The sequence below is a fragment of the Coturnix japonica genome, chromosome 20, assembly GCF_001577835.2.
Source record: "Coturnix japonica isolate 7356 chromosome 20, Coturnix japonica 2.1, whole genome shotgun sequence".
NCBI lineage: Eukaryota > Metazoa > Chordata > Aves > Galliformes > Phasianidae > Coturnix > Coturnix japonica.
The window spans coordinates 954,255-979,236 of NC_029535.1; the positions used below are offsets into that span (position 1 = coordinate 954,255).

At 43.3% G+C, this 24,982-nt stretch overlaps 1 protein-coding gene across 5 annotated transcripts in view; it reads left to right on the plus strand.

Annotated features, from left to right (window-relative positions):
- CPNE1 (copine 1) overlaps window positions 1-24,982 on the plus strand; it is a 42,093-nt gene that overhangs the window by 14,226 nt on the left and 2,885 nt on the right. For 3 of the 5 annotated variants that reach the window (XM_015881291.1, XM_015881292.1, XM_015881289.1), the window contains 13 exons: window positions 12,295-12,420; window positions 12,539-12,718; window positions 13,929-14,003; window positions 14,209-14,280; window positions 14,871-14,954; window positions 15,400-15,489; window positions 19,096-19,194; window positions 20,399-20,485; window positions 20,586-20,645; window positions 21,080-21,213; window positions 21,858-21,912; window positions 21,991-22,042; window positions 23,578-23,711. In XM_015881291.1, coding sequence (XP_015736777.1) covers window positions 12,295-12,420; window positions 12,539-12,718; window positions 13,929-14,003; window positions 14,209-14,280; window positions 14,871-14,954; window positions 15,400-15,489; window positions 19,096-19,194; window positions 20,399-20,485; window positions 20,586-20,645; window positions 21,080-21,213; window positions 21,858-21,912; window positions 21,991-22,042; window positions 23,578-23,711 — 1,248 coding nt within the window. Of the gene's footprint in view, window positions 1-12,121; window positions 12,147-12,294; window positions 12,421-12,538; window positions 12,719-13,928; window positions 14,004-14,208; window positions 14,281-14,870; window positions 14,955-15,399; window positions 15,490-19,095; window positions 19,195-20,398; window positions 20,486-20,585; window positions 20,646-21,079; window positions 21,214-21,857; window positions 21,913-21,990; window positions 22,043-23,577; window positions 23,712-24,982 lie in introns of those variants that run through there. The other 2 variants (XM_015881286.2, XM_015881287.2) reach the window with 2 other exon arrangements.

Genomic DNA, 24,982 nt, shown 5'->3' on the forward strand with positions numbered 1-24,982 from the left:
TGTAATTTCCTCAGTTTTGTTCCTACATGGAATGTGTTTGGGTGGTGGCTGTGCTTGGAGCTCTTGCCACTGTCCTGCCTTGGAAGCTTGGCACTTGTGGGTATAAATATCAAATGGAAAAAACAAGTAGTGCTGAAAGTGTTTTTTGTCCTTAACTCCAGCCCAAACACAGGTGATGCTTTGCAGGTGATGGATGGTTTAGATGTGACTCTTCACCTGTGGGCACTCACTGCTTTTAGGCTTCCTCTGTTGTCATTCTTCTGTGTTTAAATGTGTGTACATAGCATGGCAACTTGGGAGAGAAGCAAGCAAGCAAATACTGACCTAAGTTTTGTTACTGCTTCATTAGAGTCAAAGCTGCATTTTCTTTACCTTTCCCAGATGTGTCTGGGGGAGTACAACTTGTCTATGAATTTCAAGATGGAAAATTAGGACTTAGCAGGTTTGCACAGGGCAGGCAGGGTCTGATCCTGCCTGGAACTCCCTTGGTTGGCTTATTTTGACTTTTTGGACATGCTACTGCATTTTGAGAGCTGGTGACCTTTTGAAGTCTTCTTGCTGTAGCTACAGTATCATAAAGAATCCATAGAATGATATCACTCTTATTACTGACCGTCTGAAGTTAGGCAGAACTTCCAGCTAGCTGTTTTGTAGGTCTAAACAGTGAGTATCATTTCAGTCATTTCTCACAATGCAATTATAGGATATAGCATTACCCAGTGGGACGAAATGCTTTCTAGCAGATTGGAAATCAAGGTGGAATTTGAGAGGGGAAATAGCAATATATTCAGAACCTGTCATACTCCCAAAACTTCTTATACTTAATTTTTCATGTCTTCCTGATAAAGCTCTCAGGGCTGCTATGGCTTAGTAGATTTCAAGCCTCTGTGACCTCCTTGCTGTGATGACATCTGCCAGAACGTGCTCCATGATGTCAGCGTTTCCAAAACTATTGTTTTCAGCAGTGTAACCAAAGTGTGGCTGCTTGTTTTGACAGGACAATGGATGTGGAATGTGCAAATTCCTTACTTGTTTGAACAGGAAGCTCAACTCAAAGTTAAATGCTGGTTTCTTATGCTGTTTCATTGTCAGCCAAATGTTTCTAATAAGAGGACGATATGTGTAAACCCTGCGTTCTTGAGGAAAGCTAAATGCGACCAGCTGCAAAAGGAAAGGGCTAATGGAAGTAAAATTAGGCATTATCAGTTCTTGGAAGGCAGGGAAACCCCTGCTTTACAGGGTAGAGGGGAGGTGGAATTGTTCAGGATTACTAATTGACCTGTTCTAGATTCCCCTGCTACGTTACAGCATTGCTACGAAGGCTTCTGCCTATAGCTCTAGTCCTGTATGAATGTGGGGGTGGGTGTCACAGCACACAGCTATTTATCTGTGGACCTCAGTGATTTTAAGAGGCCAGGTAAGTGTGTGTAGGGTGGTAGTGTGCAACTAGCTTGCCTCCTGAAGTTGGTGGCAGTAGCAAGTTAGTGAAGCACTAGCTTCCACATCAGTGAAATGTTGTTAGGGTTAAAGCTGTGGCAAAACTTTCACCTTGGCTCTAGAAAAAACACCAAGCGATGTCCTAAAGTCTAATGAAAATTATTTGTGGTTCAAGAAGTTTAACACTGAGCTGAACAGTGAGTGGCCAGATAATCTGAACAAATCTGAAACTTCAGTCAGTAATGGTAGGATGTGAAGTATGTAATCTAAATGGTTTGCTGTTGATTAACAGGAGCAGTTAAACCTGAGTGCTTCACAAACTCTTATATTTTCTTAAGTTTTCAATCAGAAGTATTTTTGATGGTCTGTTCTGCTCAAAGATATTCAAAGTCGGCTGTATGTGTTCTTCACTTCTGTGGTGCTGCCTGTGTGAACATAAAAGAATTTGGGGCAAACTATATGTTTCTGTGGCACCTTAAAGGAAAGATAAGTGTATCAGAGAAAGTACATACCACCATAACAGTGTACTGCACAGGGGATGTCTTTCATCTGGACTCTCATCCAGACTTCTGGGTAACTGACGCTGTAGTTTTGTTCAGCTGCTAATCCAAATAGCATTTCTTCAGTGCAGTGCAAGCAAGCTGTCATGCTGCTGCTTTGAATAAGGTAGTATTTAGCTACTCTAGTTATCCTGGCAGCAGGAAGAAGAATGTGTCAGGTTTTTGATCTACTCAGCAGCTTGTGTTTTAGCATTTAAGGTTCTTGTGTTAAAATTTGTCCCTTTTTGTGCATTTAAAAAAAAAATAATGCAAATTTAAGACATCAGTAGGCAAGTTTTCTGATAACAGAAATGCTTTGGTTTAAGCAAAACCAATAAAACTTAAACCATTGTGTAATAAAAAAACCTAATAGCAGTCTGCACATAATGTATCTCTCTGAAATATGAGCTGGCTTTGTGCAGCAGCTTGGCTGAATATGACCATGGTGTTATATAATTCTGTTATTGCACACTGGGAGGTGGAAGGTGATGGCCATACCCGTAACCAAGTTCTGCGCATCCCATGATGAGGTGGTAGAAGTTTGTAACGTTCCATTCTCCCTTGTTTAGTCTTGAGAAGGTAAAAGAAATGTTGTTTTGAATGCTTTTAAAGAGCAGCACACAGTCCAAGGTCGCTTGCATGTATGAAAAGAAAACAGATGCAGTTTTATCTTTTTGCGATCCTTTAAATCCTTCTGTTGCAGCATTGGCTGCACACAAAAGCTCTGCTGATAGAGAATGTGAACTTGCTGAGCCTTCCAATGTTTTATCCTGACCCCTTGTCTCACTTGGACGTTCTGCCATTCCACCTCTGCTGCCCAGATGAGCTGCAATTTGTGACTTGTTTTCCAGGTTCCACCTAATGGTGGTAACTCCATGTTAGCTACAAAGAGAATGTAATTCAGTCCATGCTTTTACAGCTGGTAAATTTACTTTGTAATAATCATCAAATAATAGTTATGTTGCTGAAAATACTTCCCACTCCCTTTGTTTGGTCATACTTACTAAAAACATTATTTTAGCTATTTATTAGACTTTTGGAAAACAAAGGTGCATGAGAGAATCCAAGGCTTACTAGTATGGGTATTAAGTGGTTCTTAGGATCTTAGTTTGTGTGGGCATGAATGTTTTCTGAAGGATGTGGGAATCCCTTTTGTAGTACATTCAAAGACAGCAGGTTTTTAGGGAAGAAGCTGAAAATCGGTGCTTTATATGTAGTGAGCAGACAGGAGAAGCACCTGATGTTCTGATTGCACTTGTGGAATCTGTCTTCTGAATGATGATGGGATGCTTGTTTTGAACCAGTAGTGATGTGATAAATGGAGCAACTTGCATTTGCAGCTCTAGTGGGTGACTGTGCTTCTAGGAAGGTAGGCTGATGGGAGGCATTGTCTCTGGAGGATGGAAAAAGGTTGGGACGTAAATGTCTTGTGCTTTCCTGGCACTTCACTCAGCCTTCTGCCACTTGGGCAAGAGGAAAATACTTGAATTCCTTTACCAAATTCTTTCCTTAGTTCTTTGATATCAGGCTCTTGTGATGATGGTTCTTTGGAGGTTTTTCTTTTCTGAAGCACTATTGTTCTGCAGTAAACTAGGATGGAGAAATGAAGGTGTAAAGTCCTGCAGATGGTAATGATCAAGTGACAGAAAGGTGCTGGGGTTGTGAATCTCTTACTTGAAAAGGACCTACTCAAATTGAGAAAGAAAAAGATGGAAAACAGCATTGGCATAAGAAAACTGAAATTGGCAATAAATAAATCTAAGAAGTCATTTTTGTTAGGAGCCTTGCAGGAGTAGTGGTGCAGGATCTGTTTCTGGATTGTATTTCTTTCTTTTTAAAGTTGTATTTTGGTACCAAGCTGTTTTGCAGTGTGTTCTCTGCTAGGCAGGTGTACAACAGTGACTTATGCCATTGTCACCTGTGTAACATGGCTGCTTTCAGGGGAGTGGGTAAGATCATGAAGGCTCTAGAAGAAGAATGGGATGTTTTAGACATAACTTTTGGGAAGGGTGCAAGATGTTAGAGGAAGCAAAATGACACCAAAGAGGTGTCCTCACAATGATGGTGTGTGTGTGTGAGAAGGGGTTGCTGCAGTGCTTGCAGCCCAGGTTGTGGTGTACATGAACTATAGAGGAGGAATGCTGTGGTGGGGTCTTCTGTTCCTGCTTTAGGAGTTCAGACTCAAAAGTGGAGGACTGAGCCATAACCGTGGTAATTGGTAGACTGGGGTGTGGCACAAAAACTTAATGTATTTGTGCTTGACATGGGAACAGCTGGGGACTGTAATGGGAAGAGTGAAACCTTACTTGAGAAGGGCAAAAGATGCTCTGCGATGTACAGTGGTGTATTGGATTATTACAAAGGTCAGTGTGCTGAGGCTGGTAGGGTGTTCTTTATATCATTTCAGTCACTTTTCCAAATCGGGGGAAAAAAAAAAAAAAAAGGCAACTGAGTAAGGGTTTAAGGAAAGTATTGGAAGAATCTTAGTTGGTGGGAGAAGTTACTGAGCAATGTTAAGTGCTGCAGTTATTGTTCTACCTTAAGCCAAGTGAGTGATGGACTGCAGTAGCTTAGTTTTTAGAGGGAAGGTTTTTTGATATTCTGCTGTTAAGTGTTATGGAACCTTGAAATGCTTTTTCTGTCACATGGAGAACTTGGAAAAGTAGCTCTTGGCTTAGTTGCAGGCTTTACTTTGAGGTGTTAATTTGCACTAAGTAACATTGCTCTGGGGTTCAAGCTAGAGCTTGAATCTGAGTTGATCACTTTGTTTATCTGGTCAGAAATAAGGAGAACATACGGGTGAGAACAGAGGCCTTTCTTCTGAGCTCCTTGGTTATGACTAAATGGACCTTTTTAAAGTATCATAGTATCATAGTCTCGTGCGGGTTGGAAGGAACCTTAGAGATCATCGAGTCCAACCCCCGGGATTCGAGCCTCTGTGTAGCAGAGCGGCACTTCTACCACTTGTGCCACAGGGGGATTCGAACCCAGGGTCTCCAGTGTTGCAAAGTGGCGTCCACTGCGCCACCGGAGTCACACAGTGTCACAAAGCGTCCTAAGCTTGCTGTTTGTATTACCACCAATAGGGTCTGTCTGCTTTCAGTTTATTCCTGGGCATGTCAGGGGTCAGCTGACCACAACACCACTACAGCACGTGGGTCAGTAGATACAAAAAAACCAACAAACTCTGGTGGTGATACTGAAGCTTCAGGATTCACTTGGAGCCAACTCAGTAATTCAAAGTAGGACATAAGTTCCATGTATATTCAGTAGTGCTGCAGTCACATAGTAATCAATAAACGTGTTCTACTGTGGCTTGGATTCAAATTCAGAGTTCAGAAAGAACTTGTTGTGTGCCCAGCTGCCAACCTGCTCTCCTCAGGTCATTGCTGGATTGCCTCTGTGCCAGCACAGCCTGAGCCTGGCAGCAGGGATGGAGGGGGGCCTGGAAAGCAGGATGTGTGAGGAGCAGCTGAGGTCGCTGGGTTTGCTGGGCCTGGAACAGAGGGACTGAGGGCAGCCCTCATAGCGGCTGCAGCTCCTCGCAGGGAGTGAAGGGCAACACTGAGCTCTGCTCTCTGTGACAGGGCCCAAGAGAATGCATGGGCTGTGTCGGGGAGGGGCAGCTGGGGGTCAGGGTCAGGGCAAGGCCGTGCCCCAGAGGGTGGTGGGCATGGCACAGGCTGCCAGGGCAGCGGGCACAGCCCCGAGCTGCCAGAGCTCAAGGAGTGCTGGGACACTGCTCTCAGCCGTGGGGTTGGGTTGGGGTGCTGCTGTGCCGGGCTGTGTGTTGGACTCAGTGATTTGTGTTCCAAAGCAGGAGGGCACCCTGTGCTACTATGGTTCTGTGAAATCCATCAGCTTCCCACTGCGTGCCTGTCCTTCTGGGTGCACTCCCAGCCCTTCAGCTGTTGGGTAACCTATCAGGATGGCATCAAGCGACCCGAGCACCTTGGCTAGAAAGCTGTTTTTAATATTTTGTTCAATGAATAGCTGTTGGTTGGGGTTTTGTGTTAAATTTGTACTAATTATTAACAAATTCGATTTTGATTCATCAAGATACATGATGACAGATAACTTGAAACAGTGCAAAGAACAGGGATCTGTTGCCTGCCTGCAGAAGTTTTTAGGACTTGTCCTACCTGTCACCTCCCCAGCCCTCTGGGTAGCGCAGTAATGGAAAATGGTTATCAGTTACGTTCTCCACAGAGGGCTGTGCTGTGCTCTGGGAGCCCTGGAAGCACCGATGTGCTGCAGAGGGGCTGGACTTGCTGGTAATCATCCTGGGCTGTGATATTATTATTGGAAGTCTCTTCATCTCATTTTTAAGTGAAGATGTGTTTTAGTTCTCCTACTGATACAAATCCTTATGGTGTCTGCTAGGGCCTCACAGGGCTCTGGGAAGTAAGTTGGGATTAGGACTTTTATTTTTATATGTTTAGAAAGTAGAGCTGACGCTGCTTCTGCACCAGTGTTTGTTTCATAATATAGAAACCCAAAATGCTACAGGATGCCTTCTGAAAGGTGACCTGGTAACCTGAGAAATGCTACTTCTGATAGTCTGGGCACACAGATCATGTGAGGAAAACAGAAATCTTTTGAAGAAATTAAGGTCACATCTGCCTAACATGGGATTAAAGCAAGCAACTAACAAGGAGGCTACGTTAGGCTGGGAAATGTCAGATTGATTAACTGGGAATTTGTTACAAATGCTGGGTGTACTGAGCTGCAGGGAAGCACAGGGCCTAAGCGATGGAAGATGCTGTTACTGGTCCATAGTGCTGGTAGGATTGATGGCATTGTGTTGTGTTTGTGAGCAGGATGGAAAGCAGAAGCTACAGCCAATCCAGTACCAAACAACTTCATTGAATGTAGCTGTTTCTGAGCATGTGTATTGGTACTTCAAACCTGAGTTATAACTGAGAACTTAAATAGATGTGTTACATTTAGTGTACACTGACATGAGTATTGTATAAGGAAGGATGTAGTTGATGAGAACTTTAATGATATTAACTGATAATAAACTGCAGGTTTTCTTGTTCTGAATCCTTGCTTATGTGAGGTCTGCACTGAAAGTAATGCCTCCTGTTTTATGTTGATAACCCATGACGTCAGAGGCAGATGTTGGTGGGATGGCAGTATGGGCTGAACCTTCTCTCTGATATCCCATTCCGTTCTATTGCTGTATGGAGATGGCAGTCTGACAGAACAGTGTCTGACATGGGAGTACATATGGAGCAAAGGAGTTGAACTCTCCCATGTAGAAAATATTGCACTCATTGATGCTTGTCAGTGCTTGCTGAAAGTTTATGGAGACCAAACAGTGGATGTGGGGCAGCGGGCAGTATGTTTCACATTGCTGCTGCTGAAAGACAGCCATGTAGATTTTAATGAGCATGGCATACAGGCTCTCGTTCATTGCTGGTGAGAATGCATAGCTAATGGTGGTGACTATGTTCAGGAATACTGTTTTGTAGCTGGCAGTTTGTTGCATCAAATAGTGTTATTGTGTTCTTTGTATCCGTTGTTCCCATGGAAATAAATAGGAAATGTTACTGTTGGAGAGACCTATATATTATTTCTTATGTAGAACAGTTAAAATCAAGCTGACCCCAGACTGGCTGGATTCTGTGTTAATATTGATGTTTCTTTCCAGAAGATGCCAGGTCTGGCTCTCCCAAATGAGAGCAGTCCTGTTGCAGGAGGATGAGTACAAGGGAGTTTATGCTTCAGACACCAGTGTGATGTTTTGGGGAAGTGTGAGACCCCCGAAGGCAATGAATTCGGACAGAACTCTTTTTCTGAGGCTTTCTTCTAACATGGGTGGGCATCAGTTTCTTTTTCTGTGTTTGATTTCCCCTTCACTTTAGGCAAGAGACTTGTATGTTACTATTACTTGTCTATGGAGTTGATTTTGGTTTTGTTGGAGAATGCTTTTTACTGTGTAAAAAGTGGATTTTTCTGCAGTAGTATGCAAAGTGTTGGAAGTTCTGGAAGATTTAGAAGAGGTAGCAGGTAAGGAATTATCTTGTGTGTGTGTGACATGCTGTTACCGTGTGATTTTCCAATAAGGTAGGATTATTACTTTTTGTCTCAGTTCCGATGTTTGTTACCTTGCTGAAACCTTCCAACTTATTTATTGATGTGCTTCAATTTGTTGTAGGACAGCTCTGGAACTATGGAATGGAAAGTATATTTCCATGTGTACTATACAGCTCTTGGAATACATGATCTTTGCAGTAAGGAGGTGGTATGCACAGCAAGACTTAACATGGTTTTGGCATTTTTAAGCTGGACCTCTGGTTGTCTGAGCTGTTCTTCAGGCATGTTTCTTTGAGTCCAGAGCCGATCCATGTTGCATTTGATCAACTTAGTTGAGCAGTGAAAGATTTGTCTGGAGTGTTACTGGAGTACATGTGTGGGATCTTACATAGACTTCAGTGCATTGTATCCTGCTCTCAAGCTCATAAGAATAACACAGGTGATGTATTTTTCCTTGAAATGTGAAGTCACATTACGTGCAATCCTAAGTAAAGGCCAAAGTGTAGGGGCCTGACGGACCCAAAGCTGGAAGCTCTTCCTTCAGAATGTGCAGAAATCAGCTCAAGACGAAACTTTACAGGCAGTCTGAACAGTGGGATCCCCGAGCTGTGAGAGCATTGGATCAGCTGTGTGCAGCTATTGTCAGTACAAACTGTGGATCCTGTGGATGGGTAACATAACATCCGTTCTGATTGTACAGGCTGCTTCTAACAGCTGCACTGATCTTGTGGCTTGCTTGTGTTGCCTTTATTCCAAACCTGCTTAGCTGTGGTGCACCCAGAAGCTCTGTTTTGTGTACTCTAAATAGAAGTTGAATATATGTGTTGGGGATTTACTTCTATTTGGCAAACTGAATTTCATCAGCTACAACAGTTCTGTGACTCCCAGGGCATGCTGTATCTTAATCTGCTGGTGGCAAGTCAGTCAGAGGGACTTTGGTTGCTGGGAGATGCTAAGGATCGTTCTCTAATAAATGCTTTCTGAATTGAATGTGTTTTTCATACCTGTGTGGAAAGCATTTTGCTTCTGCTGCTCTTTTCATTATGGAAATATTCTTCGTCTACTGTAAAGAGTCAAATAATAAATGCCAGTATTAGTCACCTAGGGATGCTGTGAGGGGAAAATAAGAAATTGATGACTTTCAGAATTTCTGTAACTGTTGAAAAACAGAAGAATTTTGAGCATTGCAACAAATGTAAATAATGTTCTGTCACAGTAAAGGTGAATTAATGGAGCAGTAAAAGCAAAATGCATGTGTGTATGGGTGGATATAGAAACATAACTGTGCTCTATGAAAACTCAGGGAAGCAACACAAAAATTTTTTGCCTTGTTGACTTGAGATCTGTGAGGTAAATGGGATCGTGTTCTGTTCTTTGAGTGCATGTCAATGGAAAAAGCAAGGCTATTAATAACAGAAACAAGAACTAAGTTCTTGCAGTTTAATTACGCTAATTAGCCTGGGATCAGATCTGTCTCAAATTGTCTGAGCATAGTGATGACTGGAATCTATTTATGCCACGTATCTGTTCTGCATTGCCAAGAGGTAAAGCAGTTCTCCTTAGTCCATGTTTCCCAGAACCATACTGACAGGGCAGTACTTCTTGGAAGTAAGCTGGAAAATGCCATTGGGGTAGTTGTCACAGAAGGTGGTGACGTATGAGGGTAACACAGGGTTGTGCAGAAGAGCAGGACATGGAAACTTAAGAGGAAGTACTGCAGACTTCCCTATCCTTAAAGGACGGGAGGCTGTATGAGACCTGGGGTTAAGCACACGTGTTGATTGTTGGCGTCTTCACAGATTTCAGAGTGGCTCACAGCTCAGGGGTGAACAGAGCCTTTATGGAAGAGAGGTGGAGGTTAAAGACAACAGATGCGTTTCACATAAGCAATTCACTTTATTTCATGAAAAGAGATAATTACTGATGGAATGGAAGTAAATTCAAGAAGTCTGTTTTAGGAGGAAAAAGAATATTTGATCCACCAGTTACCATTAAGCCCCATTTAAAAGTAACCAGCAGCTGGAGTTGGGGGCTGCTGTTCCCAACCACTAAGGAGTTCTGCATTTTATTTTATTTTTTTCCATTTGCTATTGTTGTGTGTTTGTGTTGGGGAATTAATACATTAAGGTAATGGTTTTATTATTTGTTAAAAGCTTTTTGAACACAGGCAGATCTCAAGAGATTTGCACTCCAATAACAGTGAGTGGGATAAATGGGTTGAAAGTGTTCACCTCAGTAGAGGCCAAGCAGATCTCCAGGCTTGACTGAAGTGGATTCTGTGAAGCAACCACCTTCTCCTTGCTCTTGCTGCTGGGATGTGTAGACTCATTCGCAGTCCTGATTTTTCGGTTGTACTTATTAAAGGAATGGATTGAAGCTGGAGAATACCATAAAGTGCATATGAAATCTGTGAAGTGAGAAGGCCTGGTGGGAGCTTCTGAAGGATATCTGTAGGCAGCAGCACATATAAACAAATGCTGGCTGAGGTTCAAGGTGATGTTGTCAGATGAAGCATGTATTTTATCTGACTGCTAAGGATCCACCGTTCCCATAAGGGCACTACCAGGTGTCCTGCCATCTCCAAGCAGAGCAGGAGGACCTAACAAAAAAGGGTCCTTTGTGGTCTGTAGTTTCCTTCAGAAACAGTCCAGCTGTATTGCGTTGTAAGGGAAATCTTAATGCTGTCACCACATCTTGAGCAATAGCTCAGGACTGGCTTCTGTGAGCGAGCTATTGAAAGGCAAGGCCTTGAAACAGTTATTTCATGGTTTCCTTGCCTCTGTTCTGGAGAAGAAGTAGCAGGTGAGAGGTGATCTGGCGTGAGGTCTGTACCTTCACTTTACCTTTGGCTTCTTGTGTGCGTTAACAGTTTCTACTGCAAACTTTCAGCTTTCCTTACTGGTCTCTGTAAGGTGAACAAGTAGGGACTCATTCTATGTGCAAATTGCGACCTATAGTAACGCTTCCTGCCGAAAGGGACAGCTGCTGTTTGGCAATGCTGGAAGTATTAGAGGGAGACGTTTCTTTGAGGTTTTAACTTGTTTCCTGATCTGTTACACTGTGTCAGGACAGGAGGCTGTTCCCTGTTGGTACAGAAATATGTTGTGACAGGGAAAACAGGGAGAAATGTTGGCTTGGGAGTCAAGGCTGGCTGAGCTGCTCTTTGTTTTCAGTGTGGTGTGCACATGTGTACAGCTGTTTGTAGACCTGCAGGCTGCACAGATGTGGCTAAATAAGGTGATGTGGTGGAATGAGACATGTAGGTAATGGAAAAACTAAAGCTTGTGATGGTTGCAATTTTAGGAAAAATACGGTACTTATTAAAGGTAACGATTACATCTTTTTGTGAATCCCACCTGGGGTTGGGTGTAGCTAAAGTGGAAGCCAGGGGCTGTATCAAGGCATTCGAGCAGCTGTTCAGGACAGCCTCTGTGAGGATGGTGGGTTAAAGCAGATGATGATGATGACCTTAGAAAGCTGAACCGTGATCCTCTTTGTCTAAAGCTCCGCTAATTCTTTCTGCACGCTGTTTTTGTCCTGCTGCCACCGTGACAGCATCTGTAGTGCGATATGTGACGTGGGTGACATCTGCACAGGGAGAGGCTGCGGGCTGGGAGCTCTGAGAGGGGCACCAAGGAGTTAATCATTGCCCAGTGAAAGTTCATCTCTGCACGGAGATTACTGATATTCACACTCAGCAAGTACGAGAAAGCCGCGGCTAAACAATTCTCGTTTTCATAATAGTAGTGAAGTAGCTTCTCTAGGAAATAAATGTTAAAGCGCTTCTTAGAACTTTCAAGCTGCCCGATGCTTTATTTCAACGCTTCGGGGCTTATCTCCCAAGTCGGGTCCGTTTTGAGAACTGTGGCCGTTCCTCGGGCAGAGCTGCGGTGCGGGGCAGGGCCGAGGGATCCCCAGCGCCCCGCGCAGCCACCGAAAGCCGCCGTCGTTTCTGAACGGCGAACGCGATGCCGCGGGGAGAGGCGTGCCCCGGCCCTGGGGGCAGCGCTTCCCTCGGCCCTTTCCGGGCCGCAGCCGGCAGCGAGAGCGGACCCGCACCCGGCGGGGTGGGCGGGCGGCCTCCATCTTGTCGGGGCTCGGGCCGCGCGGGAGGAGCCGTGCCTCCCGGTACGGGCCGCGGCCGCGCGGCGGAGCGCTCGGCGGCACCGGGCGGAGCGGGCGCGGAGAGCCGGGAGCCGCCCCCGGGCCGCGCCGCCGCGGGGAGCCGAGGGCCGGGAGCGGCCGGGCTGACCCCTTCCTGCGCTTGTGCCCGCAGATGGCGCAGTGCGTGAGCCGGGTGCAGCTGTCCGTGATCTGCCGCCACCTCCTCGACCGCGACGTCGGCTCCAAGTCGGACCCGCTGTGCGTCCTGCTGCAGGACGTGGGAGGATGCTGGGCTGAGGTACGGCCGCTCGCTGCGCGGAGCTGCGCTGCACGTTCCTCCGCGTCTGCCCTATTGCCTGGAGCGTCCCTCGGCCTTTATCCGAGTTCTGTTTAAGTTTGTCCCTGTGTCCATACAGCTGGATCGCACGGAGAGGATTAAGAACTGCCAAGACCCGGAATTCTCCAAGAAGCTGCTCGTTGACTACTACTTCGAGAAGGTGCAGAAGCTGAGGTTCGGTGTGTACGACATAGACAACAAATCTGCTGAGCTCAGTGACGATGACTTCCTCGGAGGCATGGAGTGCACGCTGGGACAGGTGTGTGAGGTGCTGTGGGCAGGGCTGGCTGCAGCACATCGGTTCTTTAAGCTTTTCTTTGTTACGTTTCCAAAACAGATCAGTTCTTGTCTCTATTGAACATAACTGGAAGAACCACGATGTCGAGCACACAACAAAGGTTAAAAATGTGTGTGGTTTGTAAGTCCCAGAATTGTAGGGGTGGGATGAACCTCTGGAGATCATCCAGTCTGTAGGCATCCAGCCTTTGGGCTTTCCTGGGGCTGCACTGAGCAAAGAGGAATAAGGCTGTAATATTGTTAATGTACATGCATTTATTTTTAAAAAATTTTTTACTAAAAGATAATAACAAAACCATAAAAATGATGGGTTGGTTTAATCCGACTCCCTCACTAACCAGGTTCCCCAGAGCAGATTGCACAGGAAAGCATCCAGGTATGGATTAGGATATCTGCAGAGGAGAAACCACCACCTCCACACAGCCTCACTGTAAAGTTCTTCTTCACGTTCAGATGGAACCTCCCATGTTCCAGTTTGTGCCCATTGCCCTTTTTCCTGTCTCTGGACACTACTGAGCAGAACTTGGCCCTATTGGTTGCCTCCCCCTTATGGATATTGCTAAGCAGTGAACAGATCCTCGTTCAGCCTTCTCTTCCCCAGGCTGAACAGCCCCAGAGAAGTCATAGTTTCACGTAGGGGCACTTGTAGCACTAGCAGGATCTTGGGAGTGAGGAAGGCCCAGGACAGCTCTGGAAGCCTTTTGGTTTACTTGGGACAAAAAAAAATCCTCAGGCCATAAATTCAGGGAGGATTGCCTGAGAATCTGCATTCATTTCCTGAAGAGGAGCTGGTATTGTTAGGTTAGAAGGAGAAGGATAGAGTTCGAGATAGTGAAGGACTTAATTAAATAAATAGACGTTCTGATTTTCAGTAGCTGTTCGGCTACTTGTAATGGAAATGTCGTGGCTCTTGGGGGAAACAGCAACAGAAGATTGGTGTTAAGTTTTGAGATGGGTTAGTGGGAATTATTTTGTGGAGAGGGAAAACTTTTAAGACTGCTTACGTATTTCAGGAGTACAAACTGGCAGCAGCCACTGTAGGAAATGGGATTTTCCTACCAGACTTTTAAAAGTAATTCCTCCTGAAGAAAGCTTCTTTGATTCTTAATGATTCTTTAATAATAATCATCGTTCTTTACCTTGATCTTATATTATCTGTCTTTTAACCCCAGATTGTGTCCAGCTCGGTGTTTACCCAACCTCTGGAACTGAAGGAGGGAAAGCCAGCGGGAAAAGGCACCATTACGGTAAAGGAGAGTGTGTGGGGAAAATAATTTCTCATTCTTTGTTACAAGGTCTGGGACAGAGTAACATTTGTAGTTTTGTTTCTTTCTGTTTTCAAATGCAGCATGTGTAGAGGAAGAGCATGTATTTGTAACTGTGTGTGGAGGTTTTTTCATGTGTAAAACATACACAACATTTTGTACTTTTCTTTTTCAATTTGTGGCACAGATTACAGCAGAGGAGATTAAAGATACCAGGGTCGTTAATTTGGAAATTGAAGCCCGAAACTTGGACAAAAAGGTATTTATTTGCTTTTTTAATGATACTGCATGCTTGTGTGGGTATTGACTGTATTTACAGTGAGCGCCTTAGGCCAGGATTCGCTCTGTACCACAGACTTTCAGCTAAGCTCTGTAATCACGTGTTAAAGGGCTCATTGTTCTGTTGCCAATAGTGGAGACATAATTACGTGGCAGAAAGCATGACAGCAGATGAGAGATTCAACCACCAGGTTTAGGTTCTGGATAATTATTTTGGCTTTGGAGAAATTCTATACTTAAATATTTTATGAAATGTTTTGATTGAATATTGTAGCTGTGCAGTGAACTGGACTTTCTGCAGTGTTAGAAGAAAAAGAGGTAGAAATTTAGATGTGCTGCCTTGGTGTTATTTTAAGCCAAGAGTGATTTATATTAACAAAATGCTGTAAGGAAGCACGGAGCTGATACGCTGTGATGATTTGTAACGTGCTGCAGTTTAAAGGAGGTAAGGAAACGTATGGCTTATTTGACTTTGTGATTTGTTAGAAGTGAGTTGTACTGATGATCTGACCTAGCTCTTCTCTCATCTGAGGACAATACAGAGGTCTGACGAAGGGATTTTGTTTGCAGGATTTCTTAGGTAAATCGGATCCATTTCTGGAGCTGTACAAGCAGGGTGATGCTGGAACGTGGCAGCTGGTGTACAGATCAGAGGTAGCATTTCTACACTGATGTGTTTCTTGTTCAGTTTGTCTGACAGCTTAGAGCGTCTCACTTCTGGTAGTGCTGTGCTCCACTTCTTCAGTGAAAACTTGTCCTCCCAGAAGGGGATTCTGCTCACTGACTACCTGGCAGGAAATGGTGAGCTTCCTGCCTAATCAGAAATTAAGCTGAAGAGTCCAACCATGTACTGAAGGAAGAGTGGCAGGACTCTTCTACCTTTTAGTGGCAACCAGCTGTGAGATTGGCATGGCTCTGCAGTTCTGCCCAGCTCTGACCCTCTGGCTTCTAGCGGAGCTACTCTTTGCTCATGTCAGGGTAGAAGTGACTGAGGCTGTTGCACATAGACCCACAGAAATTCAGAACCCTCATGTTATGTTTCTTAGTAACTTGCACATTGCATCTCTCACATGATGTTATGCTGTAATTTGTTTTTAAGGTCATTAAGAACAACTTAAGTCCATGCTGGAGGAGGTTCAGTGTTCCCTTGCAGACGTTCTGTGGTGGTGATCTTGATACACCTATCAAGGTACAGCCTTCAGAAATTCACATTTGATTGTTGTTGTAGGTAACCCAGTCTCTGACATATTAACTGTGAGTAATCAAGTCATCTAGTCATATTCAAAATTTCTAATTGCTTTTCTAGAATGATATGGCAGATAAGTGATTATACATCCATTAAGCATGAAGTCTGCACTGAAACATTGTGAGCTGTCAAAGTGAGAAGTTAGGAAGTGCGGAAGTGATGCAGTTTCTAATGATTAGTCACAAAAATGATGAGGAATGGTTATTGGCTATTCTGGTGAGAGTTTCAGGTTGTGGGTTTTTTTGTTTATTTCTGGCTTTCTAATGCTGTGTTAGCTGTCAAGCTTATGTATTGGGTAAACTTGAATGCGGTATGATACTGACATAGAGAAGGCAGATGTCTGCTTCATCCAGTCATGAGAATGGCAAGCTTTTTCCATCTTGTTTTTCTTTCTGTTCCAGTAAGAAATTTGATTTTTGACTTAGAACTGGAATTTCTTGTGGTCTCACGTATGAGGATTAATGTGCTCTGGTCCTGAATTATGGGGGTGGCAACAGAACAATTCCATCTTTTAATAAGTTTCTACAAAAATAATCTGATAGAACATGAATTTATTTGCTAAGCAGTACACTGATAATATAGAAGCACTTTGAAGCTTTGAATAGATTATTGTTGAGTATTATCTCCCTCTGCTTATTCAGCTCCTAAACACTTTTCATTTGCAGAATTTTCCTGCCTCATCCTGCCTGTGAAGAAAGCTCATGCTGGAAGTTTGATCTGAAAGGTTTAGCAGAAAGCAATGCATGCTGATCTTTTATCTGTGCAACATGGCAGGTCCAAATAATTGCTGAGGCTGTTAACCTGGTTCAAATGTGCTGGGTTTGTTGAATGTGTTCTAAGTGGTGGTCATGAACTTTTGTTATCGGACTGTGAGCAATCTTAGATCAGAAAGAAGTCCTTTTGGTCTGAAGGTGCTAAAGGAAATGTGGAAAGGAAGTGGTTAAGAGTTGTCTTACCTTGTCAGAAGTGACGTGAGATGGCATGATTGAGACATTTTGTTATGAGGTTGTATTTTCTATACTGTGTTTCTGCTTTTGATTTAGAACCTTTCTGTGCTTTGGGATTGGTTTTGCAATGTTTTAAAAAAACATTTTTTTAAAAACAAAACATAGATCTTTGCTGTTAGTTCCTTTCACCCCCAAATCCTGAATGCATGTACAAATCATCTATTAATTAGCACAGTTATCTGTGGGGAAGTTGGTCAGAAAGAGGCCTCTGTACTGGTGGGCAGGAACAGTAGCACTGAGGAGTAAACACTGCACTGGAGGTCTGTTTTCCATCCAGTACATTCTGCTTGGAACCTCTTGCTCAAGGCTTTCTAAAATTTGCATAGGAACAGTCAGATGAGGAATGATGGTGTTTGCTGAGCAGAGAAGTCTTTCTACTGCAGCACAAAGGAGGTGTCTGTGTGGGCACATGTCAGTTTAGTATGTCTTGTAAGTGTCAGCTTCACCAGCCACACATGACGGTTCTGCAATGGCAAACATGAACTAAATGTGTGTGTAAACATAAATCTTTCAACCAAATTAACAGTGCTAACTAACATTTAAGTAATTGTGAGGTGGAGAGGTGTCATTCTTGTTCCATATTTAGGAATAGCTCTGATAGTTTCTTTAAGAAAGAGGCATATAAAAGTAGTTTCTCTCTCCCGTAATTGTTAAAATAGAAGTAGTAAATGTGAGATTTAAAGAACAAACAGCACAGCAATTACAAACCCCTTCCAATCCATGCATTTGATGGCAGATGCATAAAAGCAAGTCCATTTGGTGTGAATTTTAGAAGTTTCTCTTATGGATAAATGGAGCCTTTTACCCACTGACAGTGTTCCAATGAGTATTTGATAGTTCAGCTGAGTAAGTAATCAGTAAATAATCACAATGCAGCGTCCTGCTGTTAGCTGACCCCTGAGCTCAGACTATGTTTCAGAAGTCAGTTACTGGAAGCTTCAGGTGTTTGTTCCCCTCTTCACATCTTCCATGTTCCATTTGCAGCAGCAGTGTTCTTTGGGCTGTGCACTCTGAATCTTTGTCCATTTTAGAAAACCCTTGCAAAAAAAGGTTTGTTGTAAGCTAACTTGTACTGTGAACCACTAACAGAACAGGTTGTTAAGTAGTTGGATGTTTTTATGTGTGGTTGGGGGGGGACAGGGATGAGCAGAGGGAAAAGAGAAGATATAAATTGCTGTATTCTGTGCAGCATGTTAGTGCCAAGGACACCCTCAGTCTCTGCATGATGGGCTGCAGTAACCTCCCTGATGTGGTCATATATCTTTTGAATGATGCTTTAAATGTTAGAGTTGTTGAGAGAGGCAGAGGAGGAGGCTTGGGGATGCTTCATGGTGCAGCATGCAGAAGGGAAGGGACAGAGCAGTGTGGTGGGTTGGGATGGATGAAGAAGAATGGCACAGTCTCTAAAGCGGCTTTGTTCTCCCAGTGAAGAACCTGAAGGATGGCATAGTGCCTCCAGTTTGGGTGGCTAGCTTTGTCTGCAGTTCACTCACCTTTTGTGTACATTTCCCACTGAAAGCAGTTGAAGATCCCAGGTGGATCAAAGGCAGCAGGTAGTTGTCCGAGAACCCTGTCCTCAAATTTGCTTATTGAATTTGACTTCCATATCTAGGTGTTACCCTTAGGTTCACCTTTCTATCACGCTGATGAGAAAGCTGTCAGCCTGGTTTGTACTGGGGTAACACCAGTTTCTTGGTTAATAAAAGCAAATCTGAACGGGCTTTTGAATTGGAGGAGTGTCTGAGCTTGAGCACGGGGAAAAGTTGCTGTTCACAAGCTGACTGACTGCTTCTGAAATTACTTTTGTTCTGCTGTCGTGTGCATTGTGCATGTTATAAATGCTTCTTACGGTTGTTGATTTCATGGGGAGCTGTTGTCAATGCTCATCATGCTGTGTTAGCTTGAAGTCGTATGTATTATCATATTTTTTTCTTTTTAAATGCATTGCCATTTTGCATTCTCTAGTTCTGAAGATTCAAGCTTACACACTGTTTTAAATGTGTCTGGTTATTAATTGTTTCTAATTTGATTGCTGTAAGATGCAGAAAAAGACAGACTTAGCACTCTGTGGAAATTGCTGCTTCTTTGCAAACTGACACGGCTGCCAGGCAGAAGAAAAAAGTTTATTCAGAAATTAGATGAGACTTTTAGGTGCTTCTTCCCATTACTCCACTTGCATATTGTGTCCTGAATGTTCTCAACTTTGCATTTTTGGGCTGTGACATCTGGGGCTTTGCTTTGTTGATTTTTTTTTTGTTTGTTTGTTTTAGTTTTGTTTGCACTTGAACTGAGGTAGGCTGTCACTTCGCATGCTTCGGTAGGTGAGCAATTGAAAGTCTTCCTTTTTCTGAGATGCACACAGTGTCTCTGCTACTGTCGGGTTTCAGGAAGTGATATGGGTGACGCCAACAGATCAGATTTGACAGGGAGATTCACTAGCATCACTGCAAAGCTGTTGGAGGCAGGAGATTGGTGAGCAGCTGTCACTCACCCTAACACTCACTGTGTGCTTACCAATTTCTTGCTGTTTCTTTCCTTTCAGGTGAAGTGCTCTGATCATGACAGTGACGGGTCACATGACTTGATAGGTGTTTTTGAAACAAACCTGACTCAGCTGCAGAAGGCACTGGATGGCTGTCCGGTGAGCTTTTCTTCGTTCCTCACTTTTGTCTGTAATTCAGTCTGTCAAAAACCCTTTTAATACAAATCTCTGAGGGATTTTCAGTTGTTGCTTCCAAAAGTCATTTTTTTCTGTATCTGTCTCTGTATTACTAAGCCATTATCTGGAAAAAATAAAACCTGGCATGGGGAGGAAGGATGCTGCTGTTTTCCTTGGGTGCTGTTACCCTTCCTGCTCCTACAGACGTCCTTCAGCCTGTTGTCTGCTGGCCATGTTCTTTTTTGTGCAAGCCATTCTGCGTGCTTTTGCCTCTCCTGAATCAAGTGAAAGCAAAAGAGCTTCTTTAAAAGAGCTTCAGCAGAACAGTCCAGAGGGTAGAACTTGTCTCAGGTAACGTGTGTGCCTGAGCTGGTTGCCCTTACCAATACTCTGGTTGCCTTTCTTGGTAGCTTTCTTGATGTGGAAAGAAATGATGCTTTCAACAGTCTCTCTTTTTGCTTTGTCTTGGGCACCATTTCAGAGTAATTTGAATTGTTTGCTAGTGGTGCCAGTTTCTCTGTTTTCTACAGCAAAAGCCTGTATGTTCATTTTCATGGAGAGGTCTCATCTGAATTCAGACCGATGAATCAATGTGCAGGACATAGCCTGGGAGTGCTTCCAGTCACCAGCCAATTTGATTTCTGTATTTGTAATCCTAAAGCTTGTTGATTGTTGCCTTCTTCCCTGTCCCATGTGAAATCAGAACTACTGTTAGGTGAAACAAAACAGTGATATCAGAATGCTGATCCCTCTGCCACTGAGAACCTGAGACCTGAGGGCTTTGTGGCCTCCCTCCCTCCCCCTTTTCACTTTACCTCCTTGGCTGCTGAGTTCAATTCTTGCCCTTAACTGAAAAAGAATGTAGTTATGCTAAGAGAAATGTTTGTACTTGTGACAACCTTCTTTGCCCTCTGTTAAGTGTTCAGTGGTTCTGCAGAGAGCAAGAGTCAGGGTGTGACAGGGAGGGACTTCTTTGAAATATTCTCATGTGCTTTGCCCAGTGATGGCAGCAAAAGCATCAGTTGAACTTGTCAAATAGCAGCCACAGTAATCACAAACACTTTTACAATGAAATTTCACAATGCTCTGAAATTGTGATGTCTCACACCGTTCTATTTCAATAGTTTGCAGTGCTGCAGATGCAGTTGTTCTATAATTTGCTTATTGTGTGCTTTCTTTTTTGTAGGTGGAGTTTGAATGCATTAATCCTGAGAAGAAACAAAAGAAAAAGAGCTACAAAAACTCAGGCGTTATTAGCATCAAGTCCTGCAAGGTAGGAAGATGGTGGTTGTTTGTCTTTTTTCTGTTTTCTGATAATGATGAAATCTTTTCCTATGGGAAGGAGGTTTAACACTGTCTGTCTGTTCCTCTAGATTGAAACAGACTATTCGTTCCTGGACTATGTAATGGGAGGCTGCCAGATTAATTTTACAGTGAGTTGTTTTCCCACTTCACGTCTTGGTAGATGATAGAACAAGGCAATGAAGTTCTGGTTAGTACTTTTAATTTGCAGTACGCATTTTCGTAAGGAGTAATGAACGCTGCCAAAAAGAATTGATTTTATAATTTGCTTTTTGATATCAAGTAGCAAATTTAATGGATCTTGGATTTCTCAAGTTTCTTTTGAGAAATCAATTCCCAGTCTTTGTGGAAAGGACTGCTGCTCCTTAGATGTGCATGTGCCCTGGATGGGAGAAGATGTGCAGGCTTGTTTGCCTGCCTCTGTTTAGAGTCATCTTTGTGCCTGGCAGGGAGGGAGCAGTGTGGGGTTGTTCTTATCCCTCTGTTTCTGGTTGGTTTTGATACTTCTCATTTGCTTATGATGCCGTTTCATTGACCTGTTGTTATCATCCTCCAAATTGATTAGGTGGGCATAGACTTCACTGGCTCCAATGGTGATCCCAAGTCACCAGATTCTCTTCACTACATCAGCCCGGATGGGATAAATGAGTACTTGATTGCCATTTGGAGTGTGGGAAGTGTAGTCCAGGATTATGACACGTATGTAAGAGGCTCTTAACTGTTCTAGGCCCCTCATAAAAAATGTTTCACAGTAGGTCATTAGTCAAGGCTGATAGCTTGTTCTGGAGCTGTAGTATTTGGATGACTGAGGTGCTGCTGCCTTTCCTTGGATAATCCCTTCAGGAACTGCTGCTGCTTCTTTCTGCTTCTGGTATTGCCAAGAAAGGCAATCACAGTCCTTTTTATTAAAGCATATTTGCTTCATGTGTCCTTCCAGATCTGAACCTTTATGGCTCTGTGTTACTCTGTAATGCTGCTTTAGCTGGTTGTAATCCCTTCTGGGTAACGGTGCATTTCAAACATGACTCTCCTGTTAGACTCAGTAGGAACATGTTTGCCTGCTCTGTGCTTCAGCCAAGCTGTGACTGGATTGGCTTTTCTCTTGCTGAAATCTCCTGGGAGTTGTGCAGGATTCTGCATTCATAGTTGTTGTAATATTGTCAGTCCCATGCCTGAAATCCTTGGGTATCTGTTTATTGACTGTGGGAAAACTAGGTTGTGTGCCTGTCTCTGATGGCAGGAATTGAACCTTGGTCTACAACTGTTTTTGGGAATAAAACAGAATTAGTAAAATATTACAGGATTCCTCATTCTCATTTCTTCTTGTTGCCCTTTTTCCCAAGGGACAAGCTGTTTCCTGCATTTGGGTTTGGAGCTCAGGTTCCTCCTAGCTGGCAGGTAAGGCCTTCACAGTGCTGTGCAGTTGCTCTGTTAATGTCTGCATTCTCTAACTGGTTGTAACATCGCCGTTTCTAGGTGTCTCATGAGTTTGCTTTGAACTTCAATCCCAACAACCCTTATTGTCAAGGTGAGGACACCTCTTTATTAATATTTGACTGAGAGGGACTGATGTTTGAAGTGTACGTTCCTTTCATAACTGGTAAATAAAAAAACAACAAAGCACCAAACAACAGATGCAGTGTGAAGACATCCAGCAAACTATGTCTACTGTCACCTGAATGGGAAAATCTGTTGATGCAGACTTCTGTGTGGTCTGTATAAGCTCCAGTGAAGCTTCTGGGGTGAAGTTTGATTGTTGGAGATGGAGAGAGCTGGGACATGTGGGGTTCTAAACATCAGGAAGCACCTCTGTACTGTGCAGCTGATAAGAGCACTGAAGCAGGTTGCCCAGAGAGGTTGAGGAGTCTTCCTCCTTGCAGACCTTCAAAAGACATGGGCGTGGGCCTGGGCTACTGGCTGTAGGTGACCTTGTTAGAGAAGGGGGTTTGCATGAGATGTTCTCCAGAGTCCCTTTGAAGTTTGGCTGACCTGTGATTCTTGTTAGCTTGCTGAAGTTTTTGTTGCTGCAACTTGATTATTTCTTGTTATGTTGTAGGTGGCAGTGTGTCTGTGTTAGTCACAGCTCCAAAGCTACCATGTGCTAAAGCTGTTAGTGATAGTGGCAGCTACTTCAGTAATATCAGTGTTCTGTTATTTTTAAAGGATTGTCTCAAGTGTTTCTTTTCCTTGAAGCCCCGTTCTTCTGTGGTAGCTATTTCAGCTGTTTTTAGTGGCTTGTCTGTAAACAAGAATAGGAACTTCTAAGGGGTGTCTCAGCAGGCAGCGGTGTGGAATTGTTCTTGAATAAAGAATTTTCCTTATGTTTTCTATCTAGTCTAAGGCCAACAAAAAATGGAATCTGAGAAGCTCAGTTCCACACTGCCCATCTCACTGCAGTCTGTGTCATTGCTCTGTGACTGTACTTGCTACAGTTGTTTTGAGAAATAAAACACTGAAATCCATATGGTGGGCAATGGCAAATAAAAATGCATCACTATAAGCCAGTAATTTAAATGGACCCATGCAAGAATTGAAACCGTCGAAAATCAGACTACTAAAATTTTGATTAGTTAATGTGAGAGAAAATTCTTGCATGGGAGGAACCTTGCGGACTCGTTTCTCTGTTAAAAAACCATTTAAATCCAGAAGCTGTTGTCCATCTTGCACATGATGAAAATAAGCAATTGACTGTTCCAGAGGGTCTGTGACTTCAACTAATTAGACTGTGATCGTTTAAAAGAAACTAAATGACAGAGTAGAAAAGACAAGATCACCAGCATGCATTTGCTGGATTGCTTACTCCCAGCTTCCATTACTTTTATTATGTTAGTCTCTAAGAGTAACATAAAGAATGTAGAACAGGGGAGAAATCTGGAGATCTCGTTTCTGCAGATGTCCACATGTTTCAGCTCTGTGCTTCGTACATTCACTGTTATCTGCTGTTTGTTTTGTCCTTTGGAAGTTCGCATCAGTGTGAATGATTATCCTTTGCCATACTATTTCGTAATGCTTTAAATAATTACAGGATAAATTGTGAAGCAGCTTGCCTTCCTTGTGTTTCAGGGATCCAAGGAATAGTTGATGCCTACCGCCAGATCCTTCCTCAGATCCGACTCTATGGGCCAACCAACTTCTCTCCTATTATAAACCACGTGGCAAGGTTTGCTGCACACTCAGCACAACAAAGAACTGCTTCTGTGAGTCCATGTCCTTCCCTTTGGATCTGCATCTGGGTGATGTTTCTATTTTTCTGTTCATGATGAGATAGAGTGGAATGGTAAAGTGATTTCTTCCTCCTTCATTGAGGTCTCAAGTTTGGTCCTCCATTACCAACCTCCAGAGAGACTCTTCCTACTCTCTTGGTTGATAAGTTGTTACTGATATGAGCCTTTACCAATGAAGTATGTAGGGGTGCTGTGTTGGCTTTTAGACTGACTGGACTTTATCAGCAGCTGTGTTACCCTAACCTCTCTTGCCAGGCTCCATCACCTACAGAGAATGCCTGCACATTAAAGGGGCCCTGTACATTTTATTCCAAGCAATTTTGCACTCAAGAATGTTCACAAAGAAGTACTGAAAAGTGTCAGAGGGTTTAGCTGTTTGTCCCACCATGTTTGCATGGAGAATCAAGATACTCAGAGGGCCATACTAACAAAGCATTTGGAGAGCTGACAGATCAGCATGCTGTGTTGCAGAATCGCCATACTTGCTTCTGCAGCTGCACTGCATGTCTTGTTTGTGTGCTTGCATGGCCATGCCTGCTGTTAAAATTCAACTCCATCTCTTCACACTTAATTTGTTATGTGGAAGGGTGAATGGCTTAAATCCTGATACATTTAACTGATTCCATTTTGACTTCCTAGTTAGAAGGAATTCTGATGCATGCTCTGATCTGCACCCTCTGGACTGGCTGTATCAGGATTTTGGTTTTGACTTGTTATTTGATTTTTTTTTTTTTTTTTTGGCTATCCAAACCCTTGGAGGAAACCTCTGTATTTTTATCCATATGTTGTGAATGTTTCTACTTTTTCTTACAGATGAAAGGTTTTTTAGGAGATGGCAGTAATGGGTGCATTCACTGTAAATTTGTATTAACTGGCTTTTAAAATCGGAAGTTTAATTTTCATTCTAAGTCTCTGATATATTTGTTTTCATCTTAAGTATGTAGATAGTTGCTATAAGACAGTGCTTGCAGTTTGCAGAGTCAGGTGCTGAACCTTAGCCTCTGGAAAGGAAAGGGATTTTTAAGTGCTTTATCCTGCCAGTGTTTTGGCTTAGGGTATTTTTTTTTTTCCCTTCTAAAAAAGCTCCTGTGTTCTTTTCCTTCTGTGTCACCTCCAGTGTGTCTCCATGTTGAGACATTTGCTGCTGCCATATGTTCAGATTTCTAATAGTTACCACTTACTGAAATTAAAAATAGTCACGGAATGGATTGGGTTTTAAGGGACCTCAGAGCCCACCCAGCCCC